This window comes from Semicossyphus pulcher, unplaced genomic scaffold (assembly GCF_022749685.1).
Source record: "Semicossyphus pulcher isolate SPU_LCO1_2020_fin unplaced genomic scaffold, fSemPul1.0.p SCAF_9, whole genome shotgun sequence".
Taxonomy (NCBI): domain Eukaryota; kingdom Metazoa; phylum Chordata; class Actinopteri; order Labriformes; family Labridae; genus Semicossyphus; species Semicossyphus pulcher.
The window spans coordinates 21,913,711-21,931,410 of NW_027211770.1; the positions used below are offsets into that span (position 1 = coordinate 21,913,711).

Genomic DNA, 17,700 nt, shown 5'->3' on the forward strand with positions numbered 1-17,700 from the left:
CGACTGTTTGAATACACCCCCCAATCTCTTTTATTTATATTTCTTTTGTAAAATTGAGGTTTATAATTTTAACTTAGCGACATTGTGTGTTTGAGTGGATGTCTGATTTAAAAAAAAAATTTAAAAAAAAATGTAGGCTTATGTATATGTTTTGTATGTTCGTTTTAAATGGCAACATTGACCCTGCCTTTGCTTTGTTGGTTGTATATCTATAATTAAAATTTATAGTGACAGTAAGTAGTTTTTAAGTTATTAACTACTGCTATTGTAATTTTCTTCGTAAATTCCACATCCAACTTTTATTTCTACTGTAGCGTCGACCCAAATCCACCAATGACTCATTTTCCCATTAACCCTTGCGTGCTTTACGTCGTTGTGCGTCAACTCCCCAGTCCCCCCACCATCACCGTTCTACAGAGGAAGAAAGGGGGAGACGGGCAGCCTATACAGAACGCTGTAAGTGTAGTTCATATATATATATCGAATATTTAAACACTGAAATATATTTTAAGTCTTTACCGGCCTGGCTGCTGTTAACGGTCAACCTTGCCCCGGGTTTAGTTCACACAAATATGAGCGGCAGCGGGCGGCCCAGGACCAGCTCATTCGCTGAGCCTCCCGGAGCTCAAGGATCCGCTGCAGCCGGTGCCGGATCAGCAGTAGCCGGTGGAAGCTCGACAGGAAAAACTGGGGCTTCACAAGCCAGTGGAAGCAGCTCGACGAGCTTTGGGAACTTGAAACTGCCCAGTAAGTATTATGTTACAATTCCATCGTTAGCCCAACTTACTTGTTATTACAAAAGCATGTATAGTGCGTTATTTTTAAAATAATGTATTGGAGTGCAATTAATGTCGATCATTGTCGCGGAGCTAACCTTAGCTGTTAGCGGTTAGCTGGTTAGCTAACTTAAGTTAGCTGTCCAGCTAACGTTAGCTGTGTTTTTCATTAAGGACCCACTGCGATCAAGGGCTTTTTATCGCACAGCTAACATTATCGTTAGCTGCTGGTGACAAGCTTGGCAGTATGCTGTTGAAATTTCGACGGTAACTAATGTTTTGTCGATTTTTTGCAGCATTACCTAACCATTGCTATTGCATTGTAACACAGGAGCAGAGTTGGTGTCAGCCGACGCTCTTATATATTCGCCATTAATATCAGATGTGGTAGCTACTAGCTTGCTAACATTTGTAGGTTCAATTTATTTGCTGTAAGTTTATAGGCGTCGACCTCGGTCCAGTCTGATCCTGCACAGATAGTCTTTGCCAGACCAGCGTTACGTTAATTTACGTCGTGTGGTGGCCTGAAGAAATGGAAATATCTCCAATCAAAATATCTCAAATTACTCAGTTCCAGCTGCTTATTGACCAGCATATGGTGACTTATGCAGACATGAAAGCATCTATGCAAGGGTTTAAACAGCTGGTCTAGTGCATGCATCCATCTCAGGTCATCTTTTATCAGTTAATTGAGAATTCAGTCTTAATGGAAACAGTTTGTCAAACCTGTATTTGGAACACTACTTGTGCAACTGTGTTAGCACCCTTCAGGTTGAAGACAAGTTATGAATTCAGTTACATTTCTGCACACCTGTAGTAGGTAGTCTTCTTTTATACTGATGTTTGAACATGCTCACTCTAGTCACCATTTTGACTCCTGCACTGAAACCTCTGGTTTGCCAACAACAGTGAAGTCCCTCCAGCTGGTTTTGTTGGTGTGATGACAAGAACTTGCAGAATGCTCAGGGGTCATGTAGCTATGCAGCGGTAGCAATTGGCTAAAGATCTGTCGGGTTGGAAAGAGGTGTGCATCAGATCTTGTGTGTCAAAAAGGCTTGCACCTTTAGTATAGGAAAGACAAACAGGGTTATTTAGGGCCTGATCAAAAGTATAAACCAGGTTTGATTCACAATTCCTCATTACAACAGGTGAAATGACTCTCAAAGAAAATGAATGGCAGTGAAATATCAAAGTTGACTCAAGCTGCTTTGGAGCAAGCGTGCTGAATGTAGTACATCCAGCCAATCGGGAGATCTCCATCAGGGATTTGACTCACTCACATCAATTGTGTTTTAATGTAAGCTCGCTTTTTTTCTTTGCTTAGTTTTCAGGAATACTCCTCGTGGTCATCAGGATCAGTTGCGCTTTGTGAAAGCATTGTTTGTGTCAGAGGTACTTGAACCCTGCAGAAACTTAACCAAAAGTAATGCCTTAGAGTTAGACCACGTTGACACTAAGCTGGCTGAACTTTACCTTTTTTCTTTTGTCCATATTAAAGTGAATGTTTAGAAACCCAAACTAAGCTCTCTGGCAAAGATAAAACCAAAAGCAGGGGTTCCATTTTTAATGTGCATTGTGAAAACTGAGCTTTAGGCAAGATGATGTCTTCCTGCTCAAACGCGGACACATGCTGTCCAAGAATCTGTATTGTTAAAAAGGGTAGATTTCAGCTCCCCTTCTCTCCTCTGATTCTGCAAGTAGTGGCAGTTAAATAATACAGATGTCATCACCTACATGTTATAGACCGTTATCAGAAGACTTGGCAGCATCATATCATGATTTGGTCTATAGTTTTGGTGAAGGAATTAAGGTAATAACTGCATTCATTAACAGGTAGAATTAGCAAGCAACAAATCAATCACTTGTTTATACTCATCTCATCAAAAACAAAAATATGTCAATGGGAACGATTCAGAAGTGGCTCTGGCAATATTAGAAAAAAAACAGTCATCATTGAGAGCATGAGGTGACAGAGACCAGCTGAGGCTCATCGAAAGAGGAGGAAGAAGAAAAATATGTTGCTATTCTGGCTCAATGTGTCCTGAAGGCATGAAGCAAAGTGATTATAAGTGGCAAAACAGACATGGGTTGCTAAATCATTCTTAGGTCTCTGAACTTATTTGGTACTAGTGGCTATATCACCATGATAGGAGTATAATCTTGGGCCCCGATCACACATAACTGACGCGAGGCGCACCGTGACAGCCTTTTTTGTTGTAGCCTGCGGTTAAAAAAGAGCAGCTTGCTGCGCCTTTTTTTAATTGTTGTTAAGGCAACCACCGAATCATTAGCCGTCATTAACCTAACCATTATTTTGTAAACTGACAGAAGGCCCGCCTCTCCATTAATCCAGTTAGACAATGGGGAAAAAACAGCAATGACGCTCAGAGCACTTCCTCAAAAAAGCAAGGCGCACAGAGCGGAAAAACGCAAGGAGCTCGGCAACGCAGAAGCAGTGCGTAAAAGCGTCCCTCTCATTGAAAACAACTACAAAAAAGCCGCCCCCAGCTGCTAAAATGCGCTGTCTCATCGGGCCCTTAGAAAGTCCCTCGAGTTGAACAGGAACTTTGCCTAAACAAAATATAGTCTAAAATGTATGGATTTAAATCACAAACGGTCTTATCAGATTATTAGAAGAGATCAAATCTGACAGAACCTTGCTCGTCAGCTATCATTAATTTACAGGTTGTTGTTTTTTTATTTTAAAAGATTATTTTTTCGGCCTTTGCCTTTATTAGATAAGACAGATGAAGTGAGACAGGAAATGTGGGGAGTAGAGAGTGGTGGTTGACATGCACCAAATGGATCGGCAGGCCGGAAGTCGAACCTACGATCCTGCGTCGAGGACTGAAGCCTCTGCATATGGGGCGCCTGCTCTACCAACTGAGCTAAACCAGCGCCCCTAATTTACAGTTTTTAATACTCTTTACTGTCAACACTTTGGTTTGTACCTAAACAAAGTTTAATACTTTATTCAGCCCTGTTCTACAGCCTGCTCTCGCATGAGAAACCATTTTAAAGTCAGTGTTTTATCTTGTGTCAGTTACCCATCTTGTTTTTAAACTTGGCCTACTTTTTCCTAAATATGTGCGCTTCTCGTATTAGTTCACCATTCATAACTCTGTTGTTACATCAGATTACAATCTTATAAAGCGGAGTTGTTTTGTCAGATCCTGAGCGTACATTCAAACACACACACACACATTATCAGCGACATTATTAAGTGTCAGGTAAAAGGATGAACAGATACTGACCCAGTGGTACTGACCCTATTAAGGGAATTGAGTATAAGTAAGATAGGATCGATCTGCATTAAGTACTGTTTTTCATTAATGTCATTATGAAATTAGATTTTCCACTGGGCTCACACTTCAGTATTAAGTGTCCAGGTAAGCACAGCAATGCCTTACCTTACATTACTTAACGTAGAACCAAATGATGATCCAAATGAGTTCTGTTTAGTGTGGCATATAGATTTATATAGATACCCTCAGTTGAGCATTGGCATTGGTAGTAAAAAAGCTGGATTTATACAGAGGACCATGTTTGCACAAAACAAGAACATAATTTGTTACAATTGTGCAGCATCACTTTTCTGATCAGCAAATTTAAACACCCTAGTTATTTTCACCTATATTTATGGCAGCATCCCAATTCTCCCACTTTTCCGTACCGCTTGACCTTACGCCTATGTTTTGTGTGCACCTGTGGAGGGTAGGTTGTCTTATTTCTTTAGGAAACAAGGAGTTGTGGTCATCTAGGAAGTGGAACAGGGAACACTGCCTGTGCGGAAGGTCGTCAATAACTTTGCAAATAAATCAGCTGTAATATCTAAGCTTTATTAGGATGCAAAGGAATATGTAATTGGCTCATTATAACAACAATTATTAGAACTTTGTGTCCCTGTCCCGTGTATGAAGCTTAAAACGATAGATTTCATCACTACCTCTCTTACCTGTCCTGGGCACACCATAATTAGGGGTAGGGCCAACAGGGCGGAATTTGGCCTATGACTCACGTTGTTACGGAGGGAAATGTTGAGACGTATGGATGAAAAGGACGTGGCTTTGTAGTGATTAATTCAAGCCACACCCAGTGTAGATCAATCATCAACCAATATCAAACAATGTGCTGTATATAGTAACTTTGTCTATGATAGACCTTGTAGAATAAAATACTTGTTGTGCCATAAGTTACTGAGCATGTTTTAAAGTAAAAATAGCTTTTTACACTTCGAAAAAAGCTCCAGGCTAATTGGTAATAAGTGTGGGTGTGATGAAAGTCCCTGTGCTCATCCTTTTTCTCTTACTCATCAGGCTTTAGTGACGTATCAGAAACCAAAGCTGTTCACTGACAGCTGGCCAGAGTGCTCATCTTTGCATTCATTATTCAAGGGACTATCATGCCACCACTTCTCCATATTTAATGTGCTCCCCTCTGACTCCAACTTGTTTAAAAATGTGTGAAAGTGATGCTAAAAGCAAATACAGAGGAATAGTGTGCTGTGGAGCTGGAATAGAGGAATGCAGACAAACCACACAGTGACTGATCTGAAAAGCTGAATATTTCCTGCTGACCCGAGGGCAGAGATCACATCTAGGCCAATCATGTGGATGTGCTTCCGGCTGCTTTCTACGGCTAACCTTGAGAAGGTTTTGGCTGGAGAACTACAAAAATAGAAAAGTATAAGCTTCTTACTTGTCAGCAAGAATCAAGCGGACACGGTAATCTCATTAGGAATTAATTAAATCATTAAGCTTTTTCAAATGTATTCATACAGGCTGACAGGGCTGTTTTTTGTCAATTTATGGGAGAGACCAAGATGCTCTATTGTCTGACTCCATTTTGAGACATGGAGACCTATTAGAGATCAGGAGGGGTCCTGTTAAGACAGGCGAAGTGAGCAAGCCCAGAAAATGGTAGCACTTCTGGGTGTGCTACTGTCCACGCAATTTTTATCACAGGCTCTGACAAGCCTTTTGGCAACAGGCCTCCTCTCTGCTCTTCTTCCTCTCGCAGTGTCATTGCTTCTGGTGCCGATTTGTCAAATCATTCTTGACCCAACACGTGCACGGGCGCAACACACTGAGCGGCTACTTGACCCTAACTAGAGCTGCCAGTCGCTGTTAGATCTTCAACATCTCACTTTGTCTAGTTTCCGCAAGGTCAAACGTGTAGTCTGACAGTGACACTGTTGGACTAGTTTAAATCACACACCTTGTAATCCATCCTTTTTTACACATCCTGTCTTATATGAGGACTGGAGCTCTCACTTGTCCCCGTAGCTACACAACACATGATCAGGGTGTAGAGGCTGTTGCTTTATATCTTACTGGATTTCCACTTTTACACCAGTTAACTCACAAGTCGTGGAGGGAAGGGAAAAGGCTGAATGAGGGTGTATTTAACAATTTAGATGCTGACACCACAGCAAGAGAAATCTCAGCCAGGTCCAATTCAGTCTGGGACTAACTGTCCCGTTCCTAATTACACAATTTTACACTGAATAAGCTATGCCACGGACAGACTTCTCTCCTTTTCCTTACACAACAGAGATTACATAAACTCATCACTGACCACATCTTTATAATGGGGACGTTAAGGTTGTTTAGGAAGCAGAGGTGTTGAGCTGAAACTGTGATGGGCGACTCTAACACACACTTCAGATCTGCACACAGAGATGCCCCTCAAACCCACAACCTGAACGGATCAACTCGGCTTTGTGACTCCGGTCCCAAACTTGGTTAAAAGGAGGTTGCTGTGCCACACTCCAGGCGCTTGTTCAGAATAGGAATTTTCATGTTATTAGAGTTTTAACAACAATTAGCCAAGTTTCCAAAAATAGCCATCGGCAGAAGAACTGGGCAAACGAAGACATACGCTGCGGGGAAAACAAACTTATTTCATTGGTTAATATGTTTGATATATGATTAGGTTTTCCTCTGGTTGAACAGGAAGTTAAGAGGCCTCTGTGTGTCTCCAGTATAAAAGGGCTTTCGGCTGGTTTCTCCCAGGGAAGCACAGTTAAAGTGTCGTGGTCATTTTCAGGACCTCATTACGAGGCAGCGTAGTGTTTCTGTGGAGCCAGCACACAACCATTTAGAGAAGGAGGGAAGTGCTTGTTGACGTTTAACCTCTCTTTCTCAGGGACTCTGCTTTAAGAGTGGAGGGGCTATGTCATTCTGTTTCTCATGTGACGCCATAGTGCATTTCTTCATAATTAATTTACATTTAAGTTCTCTCCAACAAGGTCTGTTTTTGCTCCCTTCCACAGGAGACAGCGGCAAAGTGACGACGGTGGTAGCCACACCGGGCCAGGGCCCCGATCGCCCACAGGAAGTGTCCTACACAGACATAAAGGTTATAGGAAATGGCTCCTTTGGAGTGGTCTACCAGGCTCGCCTCATCGACAGCCAGGAGATGGTGGCGATTAAGAAAGTTCTCCAAGACAAGAGGTTTAAGGTATGCTTAGTCAGGCTTACTCTCTCACATAATGACAGTTAAGCAGAGTGCTGTTTAAAAAGGATCTTTGCAACTTCAAAGGAGGTTTGGACAGACGCACATGACCTCATGTGTGTATTTTTACAAGCAGTGTCTCTCACTGTGAGGATTGGAATATGATGCTCTTCCTGATAATCTTTAATTAAGAACTAAGCCAGTTTGTTATGAAAGTCATATTTTTGCACGATTCACAAGTTTCTCTTCTCCCCCCCCTTTCCCCCGTTTCCTCTCCTCATTACAGAATAGGGAGCTGCAAATAATGAGAAAATTGGACCACTGCAACATTGTGAGGCTACGTTACTTCTTCTACTCCAGTGGAGAGAAGGTGTGTATGCACTGACTTGACATTTTTTATTGTAGGAATCAAGTTTCCGGATGAGGCACTCTGCCTCCACACCCAGCCCTTTGATAGTGCATGCATCATCGATGATTCATAGACATGTCTTAGACAAGTTGATATTGGTCTCAAATTCAAACTCTTTAGAGTTTTAAGTGTCCAAGCCCTCAGATTATAATCGTGGTGTTGCTTTTGGCCCGAGTGCGTCTGTTTCTGAGAAATCACAAGCTAATTCAGCCAAACTGGGCAGATGGCACAGTGACAAGCAGGTTAACCTTTTGATCTATGACCTCTGAACTGTGAGCTCCAGAAGCAAAACATTTGTTTCCCTCAATTCAAGATGTCACGGACAATAATAATAATAATTTAGTTCCAAATCTGCCAAAGTATAATATTCTTGTTATAATAGATTCGTCACATAAGTCATTGTGTTTTTTGCATTTGCCTGAATATACTCTCCTGTAATTCAGCTGGACATTGTTTCCACTTCACTGTACTTCAGAAATATTTGATATGACAGGCTAATTAATTGTGTTTACACTCATAATGATGGATGTGTTTTATTACTTATCAAGTGTAATTGTTGTCTCAATGAGCAGCATCAACTGTAATTGTTAATTTAGTCATCATTTGAAGCAATTATGTAAGAGTCAGTGCAACAGATAAATGTTTCATTTTCCTTTGAAAGCCATCTTCAATCATGTGGCAAATATCGACATACAGTTAGAATAATTGTACTCGTTATGTTGAAAGCCAACATATTTAATTACATTGGTTTGTGTTAAAGACTCGTGTATCATCAGATTTATTTTTCACCACACACCTCTGATTATTCCTCCTTTTCAGAAAGATGAGGTGTATTTGAATCTGGTGCTGGACTACGTCCCTGAGACAGTGTACAGGGTGGCTCGGCACTTTAACAAGGCCAAGACCACCATCCCCATCATCTATGTTAAGGTGAGTAGATACACAATACACACACTCGCACACACAGCTGGGTGTGCTCCTGGGAATCTCCCTCTTCCTGCTTTCACAACATCACTATACACATAAAAAGGTTTATTCAAGTCCATTAGGGGATAACACAAAGTCCTCCAAGGTTAATTCAGGGATAACATTCTTCATTTCTCTGAGGAGAAAGTGCATATTTGCCTTTAAGGTTATGAAGCAGTCTGGTCTTCATGACTATAAACACACGTCTGATGTGAAGTCCACATCACTAGCAAAGGTTATTTTTCATGCCTTTCCGTTTATCTTAAAAATAAAGGCCGAGAATAGAAATTAAGTGCACATCCTGACTTCAGTGTGGCGTCGATGTGGAGTTAATGCATTTGTAATGTAACTGTAACCTATAACTCTGCATTAAAGGAGAAATTGGCTCCTGTTTAAAGCCACTGTCAGTCAAAGATGGTGTTCTCTGTAATCGATAGAAGCAATAAGATTTGAAATTGGCGCCATAGCTGTGGAGAAAGTACAAAGAGCTTGTGGATTCACCCATTCTACATTCCCACAACCCCCAGCGTGCATTGCGCCCCTCCCTCTGAAGGAACGGCCATGCGAGAGATGCTGGAGTGAAATCAACTGTTTCTCAGTCAAGGTCATTGATCGCTGCAGGCAACGGCTCAGAGCGGTACAGAATCCAAAATACGAGAATATACCGGTGGATCGTCTAAAAAATCTTCAGGTCTGCAGTCTACGTTTCACACCTGACAATTTTGAACAAAACATGACATCGGAGGTTGGCGTCCTAGATTGAGGAAGTGTAGTTTAGTTTAGTTTTTCAGGCCTCCAAAGGCACAGAGCCAAATAGCATTTTTCCCCCACCATAATGGCATTAGCTCCCCATAATAGCATGATAGGACTGAGGTTGAAAATGTGCGAGCTGGCCCTTTATTGTCACTTTGGGACTCCCAGACTTCTGCACTTGCAAACAGCATTGCCATACTGTGCAGTGTTGTAGGAAACAGACAGAAGACAAACAAATGAGACAAACAAATGCACTATGCTCTTATAGACAGCCAGCTGCTTAACAAGTTGTAGAAATGCTCTCTTTGGATGTAGTGTTTTCTTTGTTTGAGCACAAAGCACTGCCAATATGTCTATATTATAAATGTATTTTGATCTGCTTTACTTTCATACTTCAGAATTAATTTTAATTTACTGGTTTCCATGCAAGGTCGATACCTCAACACCTCTATGAGTCCAATCATAAAAGGGTGACATTGTTTCTTTCATTATTGAGCCTTTTTTCACAAAATTCATTGAAAACTGAAGGTGAAGTTTAGTTCATTAATTTGCCCGTGGATGTAATAAACAGCAATGTACTTTCCAGTTTGTTTTTCACAGCCCGCTCACTGTGCGAGGATTATGAAAGCAGAAAGGGAGAGATGGTCTCATGGGAATCAGTCTGTTTGCAATACACTCGGTTGCCTGTCTGAAAGGGTGCTCATTTTAGAGAGAGAGAGTGTGTTTGTGTGTTTACTGGGTCTGTAGCAGCAGTGAGGACATTATAGCTGTCTCATGGCCCATTTCTCTACCTCAGCCTGCTGCTCCCCTGTGGCTTTGAGATGCATACTGATCCCTCTCTCTCTTCATTCGTCCGTCCTCAAGCGACACACTTCTATCACAGCATGCCTTGGGTCCTCTCCCACCTCTCCCCTGGGTCTCATGTTTTTGCCATGTCTCTCCTTGTTTCCCTCTTCCTCACCCCTCGTCTCTCTCTGCCCCCTTTCTAACCATCATCCTTCAGCGCTCCGTCATCTTGTCAGTAATCATTTTGTAATCTGAGGCCAACCTGCTGCCACTGCATGATGGGGGTAATAATGATGATAGTGGCGATGATGCCAGTGATTTGTCATATTAAGGTGCTTACTGTCTGCATTCCACAGGTGCATTACATTGATGCAGACTTAACTGTGTGAGCAATTTATATTTGAGAATGACATCATTGACTTCAGATGTGTCTGTTAATGTCAAATAGAGGTCAGATGAGGATAGGTACACATCTTCAGGGAGCATTTCTCACCTGGTTGTTATTGTGATGGAGAAACAGGCCGCTCTGGGCTGCATCAGACACAATCAAGCAACCAAACCTCCACAGTGCACCCCAAAAACAAATAAGGAAACATGAAGTGATGAGCGTTTGGTAATCATATGACAAAGTGATCGCTCTGAGTAGTTTGAATGAGCGTTGGAGTCATGACACCGCCCAGGAGTCATGACTCACCTGTACAAACATAAGAGGAATAAAAACATCCTCATACTGAACTTGTGTTTCCCTAAATGCGCTTTCATTTTCATGCAATATGTGTATGATTCTGTCTATGATGTTAAACCTTGTTGGGCATCATGCAAACCCTCTCTGTCTTCCCCCTCAGGTGTACATGTACCAGCTGTTCCGCAGTCTGGCTTATATCCATTCCCAGGGCGTGTGTCACAGAGACATCAAGCCCCAGAACCTCCTGGTGGACCCTGAGACGGCCATCCTCAAACTTTGTGACTTTGGCAGGTGAGCGTCATGTTGCCTCTGTGCGTCTTGTCTCTGTGTCTCGGCAGTCCTGACTTTCCCTGTTGACCTGTCATATGTCTTCTTATCTCTCTGCTCTTGTGAAGAGAATTAAAAAGTTTTATCTTCATTGACACTCTCCTCCTGAACTGTCTGTTTCAATCTCGCTTCTACCGCCCTCCAGTGCAAAGCAGCTAGTTCGGGGGGAGCCGAATGTGTCCTATATCTGCTCACGGTACTATCGTGCCCCGGAGCTCATCTTTGGTGCCACCGACTACACGTCTAACATCGACATCTGGTCAGCCGGCTGCGTGCTGGCTGAGCTGCTGCTGGGCCAGCCCATCTTCCCTGGGGACAGCGGTGTGGACCAGCTAGTAGAGATCATCAAGGTACAGACGGGGTGCTGCAAACATTGGCCATAAGCCAAGGGATGACAAGCCGTTAGATGAAAAGAGACATGGTAGAAAGTTTGGAATTGAAGCTGCTGTCAGTCGGGCTTGGGTATAAAGTCAACTTTTCTGCATTAGGAAGAAAACGGTGAAATAGACATTTATCACCTGTCACTGCACATGAACCTAAATATGTAGATAAAGTACAGGTATTATTAAATGAAGGACAGTAAATCCAGAAGCAAACAACTGAGGATATTTGTGTTATCATCCCTCCTCCACATTTTGTGTACAGGCATGCAGGACATATCAATCCTTGTGATTAATATGAATGAATATTTTGTTTGTCAGGTTCTGGGTACACCAACAAGGGAGCAGATCCGGGAGATGAACCCCAACTACACAGAGTTCAAATTCCCACAGATCAAAGCACACCCTTGGACAAAGGTACGTTCCCACTACGGGGAATAAAATCAGGGGAAACAGTTATCAGAACTTTAGTGCAAAGTTTTAGTGTTCGTGTCGCCCTTAACAGCCTTTTTTTTACCTTTTCTGTGAAACAAAATACAAGAGGAAAATAGAAAAATAAAGTTCACGATTTTAGAAACTGGAATTTGATGGTTTATGTCCAGGTACAGGGAGAGTTATGTTCTTTATTTTTAAAAAAGAAGTCAACCCTTATTTTGAAACCAGCAGCAAACAGTTGTCAGTCAGCAACATCAGTATTTGTAATAGGTAGCAGCGGGGGAGCTGACTCCCCCGCTGCGCCTTCAGGCTACCTCTGATTCTGTCAGCCTGTAGGCTACATCACAGACTGCTGCTATGCCACTAGTATAAGCTCAACATGCTGCTGAATAGAGAGGGTTAACGCTTCATTATCAACAACACCAATAGCAATATGACACAATTTATATAGCATATCATTGCATATCAATCATTGTATTGTATTTCAGGTGTTTAAGCCTCGTACCCCACCGGAGGCCATTGCCCTCTGCTCTCGACTGCTGGAATACACGCCGGTGACCAGGCTGTCTCCCCTTGAGGCGTGTGCGCACGCCTTCTTCGATGAGCTGCGCCAGCCCAACACCCGCCTGCCCAGCGGACGAGAACTGCCACTCCTCTTCAACTTCAGTCCCGTCGGTCAGTTTAACTCCCCGTCAATGCCTTCTTCGACCTCTGATGACCTTTACTTATGCGCTTGTTTTTGATCGTTGCACCTCAAGCATCACATGTGAAGTTAAACATTTATGTTCCCTGTCTGCCCTCTCAGAGCTGTCTATCCAGCCCCAGTTGAACTCCACACTCATTCCTCCTCACGCTCGTGCACAGACATCGCCTGCCTCACATGGTACGTATCACAACAGAGAAATTATTACTCAAGTTGCTGCTGTCCTTTTCATTGACAGCCTGTTTTGAAGAGGGGTTGTATTTATACATATATTTATATATTTTTGGGGCTGTTTTTCCTTGAAGCGTTGTGAATTCACAAAATAATTGCATGTAACACTTAATGTCAATCGTCCAAGGACGCAGGGCTATCAGTTGACAAAAAGCAGTGTGGAAAACAAAATGTGTTTTCCTCATATGATACATTACGGCCTGTGTAACCCCGACTTAGAATGAAGCTCAACCCCATCCTGACCCTGAGAATAGCCTTTGTTCAATCACACACATCATAATCACTTGATTATCACAGTGAAGCATCAACCCTCAACAATGACTTCTCTCTGTGGTGACGATGTGCTTCCTCTCTCCCCCTGCAGAGGGCAGTGTTTCAGACAGTTCCGCCCAGCCCAGCTCAGCACCTGGATCCATCAACAACAGCACCTGAGCATCCATCCCTCTGTCATCCTTTCTTTTTGTCTTCCCCATTTTCCTTTTCTCTCCTCTGCTCTTCTCCCGTTTCAACCTTCCTCCTGGGCTCCAAACCCTTAAGATAGAGAAGAAATGACTGTACACACACCCACATAGACACTCGGCATTGCTTATTTTTCCCTTGAATTTTAACCGTTTCCAATAGAGGGCGAATTCTGCAGCGGCTAGCTTCAGGAAGCTTTGGGGTTGTTTTTAAGGAAGCCACACTCTGGCTTTATATAAGCTGCAGTTCTGAGTCCACGGTGTTGCTCGTCTGGCCTGTTAGGATACAGAAACTTTCGGTGGGTTGGATGTTTGGGAGATGAGGAGGGGGGGTGTTACATGTTTGTGGATTTTCTGTATTATAATCTACATTGACTTTTATCCCTTTTATGTTCATTTTATTTGCATTAGCTAATTTTATGTGTGGCCGTGGTGCCATTGAATGGGGTCCTGATTGGCCGCGTGTAAGGCCTGATTATTATTGACAATCATCCTTAGTAGGGTCGAAAACACACTTGTACTGTACAACACTGTGTAGACAAGCGGCTCGTCTGCCACTTTCTATCCTGAACTCTACTCAAGTATTGTCAGCTCACCCTGCCCAATGGTTAACAAAGATGAAGAGTTATTTTAAATCTCCCTGTTTGACACCTGACAGAACGCACTGGCTGATTCTGTCTGTCATTTTAGATGAGAGGTGGTTTTAAATTTTATTGGAAAGTGGGGCACCACAGCCTGTCTTTACAGTTTCTTTTTGATTATTAGCTCCTCGAATGCCTTTTATGTGACTGAGCGGGAGCTTAATACGAGTCTTCAGTTCCTTCAGTATAAGCTCATGTTTTCTTTGGTTAAGCTGGAAACCAAGCGTTTCATTTTAATTCTAAAGTGAGTATTGCACATCTTCAAAGGGAGTAGAGGGGAAGCTAAGGGGCCTGGTATGTGTCTGTCCAGCTGGTAACATAACTGTACAGAGAGGGAGCCGTCGGTGAGGGGCTCCAGGTACATCTTAACACAGTCGCCTCGCACTGTAGGGTGAACAGTCCCCTCGTTAATTATGTCACTTTACGGTATTAACTGTTGTATCAGCTGGATTATGTTAAAGTATGGCATCAGGTGCAGAGGCTGCAGGGAGACGCTTTCACTGCTCACCGCGCTCGTCATTTTCATTTCAGCAAGTGTTCACAGTTCTCATTGTGCGAGGGGAAGACTGAATGAAATGTGGTTTGTGAGAAACCCTCTTCGCTCCCTTTCCGACACAGACCGCCAGTGACGCTCATATCATGTTCTGCTTGTCCTGTGATGATGGTAAGAACTGACCGTGAATGACTTTACACCCTGACAACAGTCCGTCGCCGGCACGGACTTGTTTTCTTTCTTCCACCACGCAAATCTGCATGTTCAGCCCAAGTTGACCGCACTATATTACTTCCACTAATCTCAGTAATAATCTGACCAGAAACGATGCTCAAACCCCTGAAACCCCGACAGTTCATGGAGCCTCCCCCCTTCCATACCTCTTTCTCCTCACCCCTCATGCCTTCTGCTTCCCTCTTCTCCTCCTCCTTTTTTCACTGCTAAACTGTAAATATCAAGTACCTTTTATTTTATTTTGTTATTTTTGTTATTATTGTTATTATATTGTTGTTCTTGTAATTTTTTTTTTTTCTCTAGTAGACCGGCGCAACAGCGGCCGGACTGTTTATCCTCAGTCGCAGTCTGTAAATACAATTTCATTTCAGTCCCTGGTTCAGGAGGGAAAAAACAGAACAAAATGTTTCATTTTAATTCTCTCTCCCTTCATTTCTCTCTTTACGACTTTCCCCTTTCCCCCATCAATGTTGTCATAACTGTTTTATTTATTGTATTGTGTTTTTTTGGGAGGGGTGGGGGTCTTTTCTTTTCCACTGGGGTGGTCAATTTGAAGAATGGGCGGGGGGTTTGTTTATTTTTATTCCAAATTTTAGTCCAGCAATGTCACATGCAAAACGATTTCACATCCGAGATACTGTACTCAAATCCAGACGTTGGTGTGTGTTGTCCAATCAGTGGGCGCGCGTGTGTGTGTGCGCAGATGCACATGCTAGCCAACAGGTGGAACTCCAGTTTTCCATTTAACTTCAATGTGAAGGGAATGTTACAAGCTTCTGGATCTATGGGGTCGTGGTGTTGGGAGGAAGCACGGATCACCCTCTGTGTGTGTGTGTGTGTGAGTGTGTGTGTTCGAGTGTGTGTGTGTGTGTGTTCGAGTGTGGGTGGGAGAAAGGGGAAATAATGTATCTGTCCATTGACATGTATCATCTCCTGTGTCCGACCGTCTCCTGTTTTCTCTCACTGTGTGTCGTATGAGCGTAACGGGTCTCGCCTGTTAGTACAGCGTGTTTGCTCCACAGATCCTTTGGGGAGCTTCTCGAGCACAGCTGCAGGGAATGTATGTGTGTTTGTATGTGAGCTGGCAGAACGTGGACATTATTCTCCTGACTCTCTCCTAAATGAAGAGCTGACTCGATGTGCTATTTTAATGTTTTAGTTTTCCCATCTTCCGACCTGTCACACTTTGTTTTTAATTTGCTGTGCCCCCGCTCTTTTATCGCCCTTGTCTGAGGGTAACATGTCGTCGTCGGGGAACAGAACGGTTGGATAAAGGAGATGATGAAGAGAGAGGGATGGAGGGAGAGAGACAGTTTTTGTTTGTTGGTATAAATAATTAAACTCATTAATAAAGTGATGAAACTGTTCCTGTCTCACATTCATGCCTTAATTACACTTGATTTAACTGAGTCGTGTTTACATAATCACAGTGGGGAAACAAGTCACAATGACATTAGATCAGCATGTTTATTGATAACTGTGATTGCTTGTGCTGTGTAAACAAAGAAGAACAACATCAGTAATATTAAGTGGAACTCACAAATGCTACTTAAAGTCTTTCTAGATCACCTTCAAGGTAAAGTAAACAGCAGGTTTAACCTAATATAAGATCAGCACAATTGAACTGCTGCAACACGGTGAATGGACTGCACTAACATAGCGCTTTTCTAGTCTTGTGACCACTCAAGGCTGCTTTTACACGACACATTCACACATACGTTCACACACTGATGGCAGAGGCTGCTACGTAAAGTGCCCAACTGTCAATCTTATTCACACACTGACTGCTATGCCACCCGGGATAGGGCCCAAGGAACAGATGGACTGAGGATCGAACCGCCAACCTTTTGATTGAAGGACAACTGACTCTCCCGCAGAGCTACAGCTGCACACAGGGTTTAACTTGGATCTTTTTTGTCTTGAAAAGGATTCCTGCATCAAAACATTGGAGCGATCTAGTAGAGATGGATCATTATGTTTGTTTCAGGGCCAAAAAATGATAACCGATTCTTGGTCCATTTGGTGTGTCAGATACCAAAACAATGACCACTAATATGACTCATAAGGATGAAAAAGGGCAATTATGAAGTGCTGTTCATTATTCCAAACTAACGTTCTAATACAGCAATGTAAAAAATACAAGTATAAGTCCTCTATGTTAAATCCCATTTTACAAAAATATTTCTAAATTATTATATTAAAGGAACATAACTGAATAATATTGTTTTTAAAGAGGTCATGGGTTAACAAGGTTGGGAGGTACTGGTTTAATCTTTGACAAAGTGCTGAGTTTAGTAAGTGAATCTTGTGATTGTGAACATAAATTTGAATAACACTTGGTGCATCAAAAAGCACCACATCAGTTCAGTCTTTGGTTACATGGTTTTTTTCCTGCGTTGGTTTGTTAGGGTTTTTAAACTATCACCATTCAGAGCGGGGTTTTATGCAACACCATAGGAGCAATCACAAGGAATTATTATTGTAATCATCAAACCAATAATATTTCGGCCAAAAAATCCTGTATGCATTATGGTTCAGTTTAAAAAGTGGATTCTGTTTTTATTAACTACAATGCATTTTTAACGATTTTTTTTGCCTTTTATGTCTTTATTGTTAAGAGGACAGTGGATAATGTGGGAAACAGGGGAACAGAGAGTGGGGATGACACACTGCAAGAGGCAGAGGGTGGGAGTTGAGCCTGTGGCTGCAGTATTGAGGACTGTGGCCTTTGTTCATGGGTCACGCCATTTAACCGCTGAGCTAAACCGGTGCATAAAACATAATGATCTATAAGAAAACCTATAATAATGCATAATCAACACTACATTTAGCACATACCACTTTCTGCACTTTTACTTATGTAAAATTTTGAATTCAGGATTTATAATGAAGCATTATTTGTACTTTTTTATACTGGTACTGGTACTAAAGCAAAGGGTCTATGTACTTCCTCCAGCACTGCAGAGG

General features: G+C 42.4%; 1 protein-coding gene across 2 annotated transcripts; it reads left to right on the top strand.

Annotated features, from left to right (window-relative positions):
• Window positions 1–392: 392 nt before the first annotated feature.
• On the top strand, window positions 393–16,099 carry gsk3ab (glycogen synthase kinase 3 alpha b). Of its 2 annotated transcripts, XM_069655991.1 has the most exons (11): window positions 393–456; window positions 562–747; window positions 7,051–7,238; window positions 7,519–7,602; window positions 8,461–8,571; window positions 10,992–11,122; window positions 11,304–11,508; window positions 11,860–11,955; window positions 12,462–12,648; window positions 12,779–12,856; window positions 13,272–16,099. In XM_069655991.1, the coding sequence occupies exons 2-11, from the start codon at window positions 573–575 to the stop codon at window positions 13,337–13,339; spliced, it is 1,323 nt and encodes a 440-aa protein (XP_069512092.1). In that variant the 5' UTR covers window positions 393–456; window positions 562–572; the 3' UTR covers window positions 13,340–16,099. The 2 variants fall into 2 exon arrangements, with proteins under 2 accessions (XP_069512092.1, XP_069512093.1); XM_069655992.1 differs by having other exon boundaries at window positions 403–747.
• Window positions 16,100–17,700: the final 1,601 nt, after the last annotated feature.

Coding starts and splice junctions, on each gene's coding strand:
- gsk3ab (XM_069655991.1), top strand. CDS start 573: ATGAGCGGCAGCGGGCGGCCCAGGACCAGCTCATTCGCTGAGCCTCCC. Junction 11,509..11,859: donor AGCTAGTAGAGATCATCAAG/GTACAGACGGGG, acceptor TTTGTTTGTCAG/GTTCTGGGTACACCAACAAG. Junction 12,649..12,778: donor CTTCAACTTCAGTCCCGTCG/GTCAGTTTAACT, acceptor CTGCCCTCTCAG/AGCTGTCTATCCAGCCCCAG.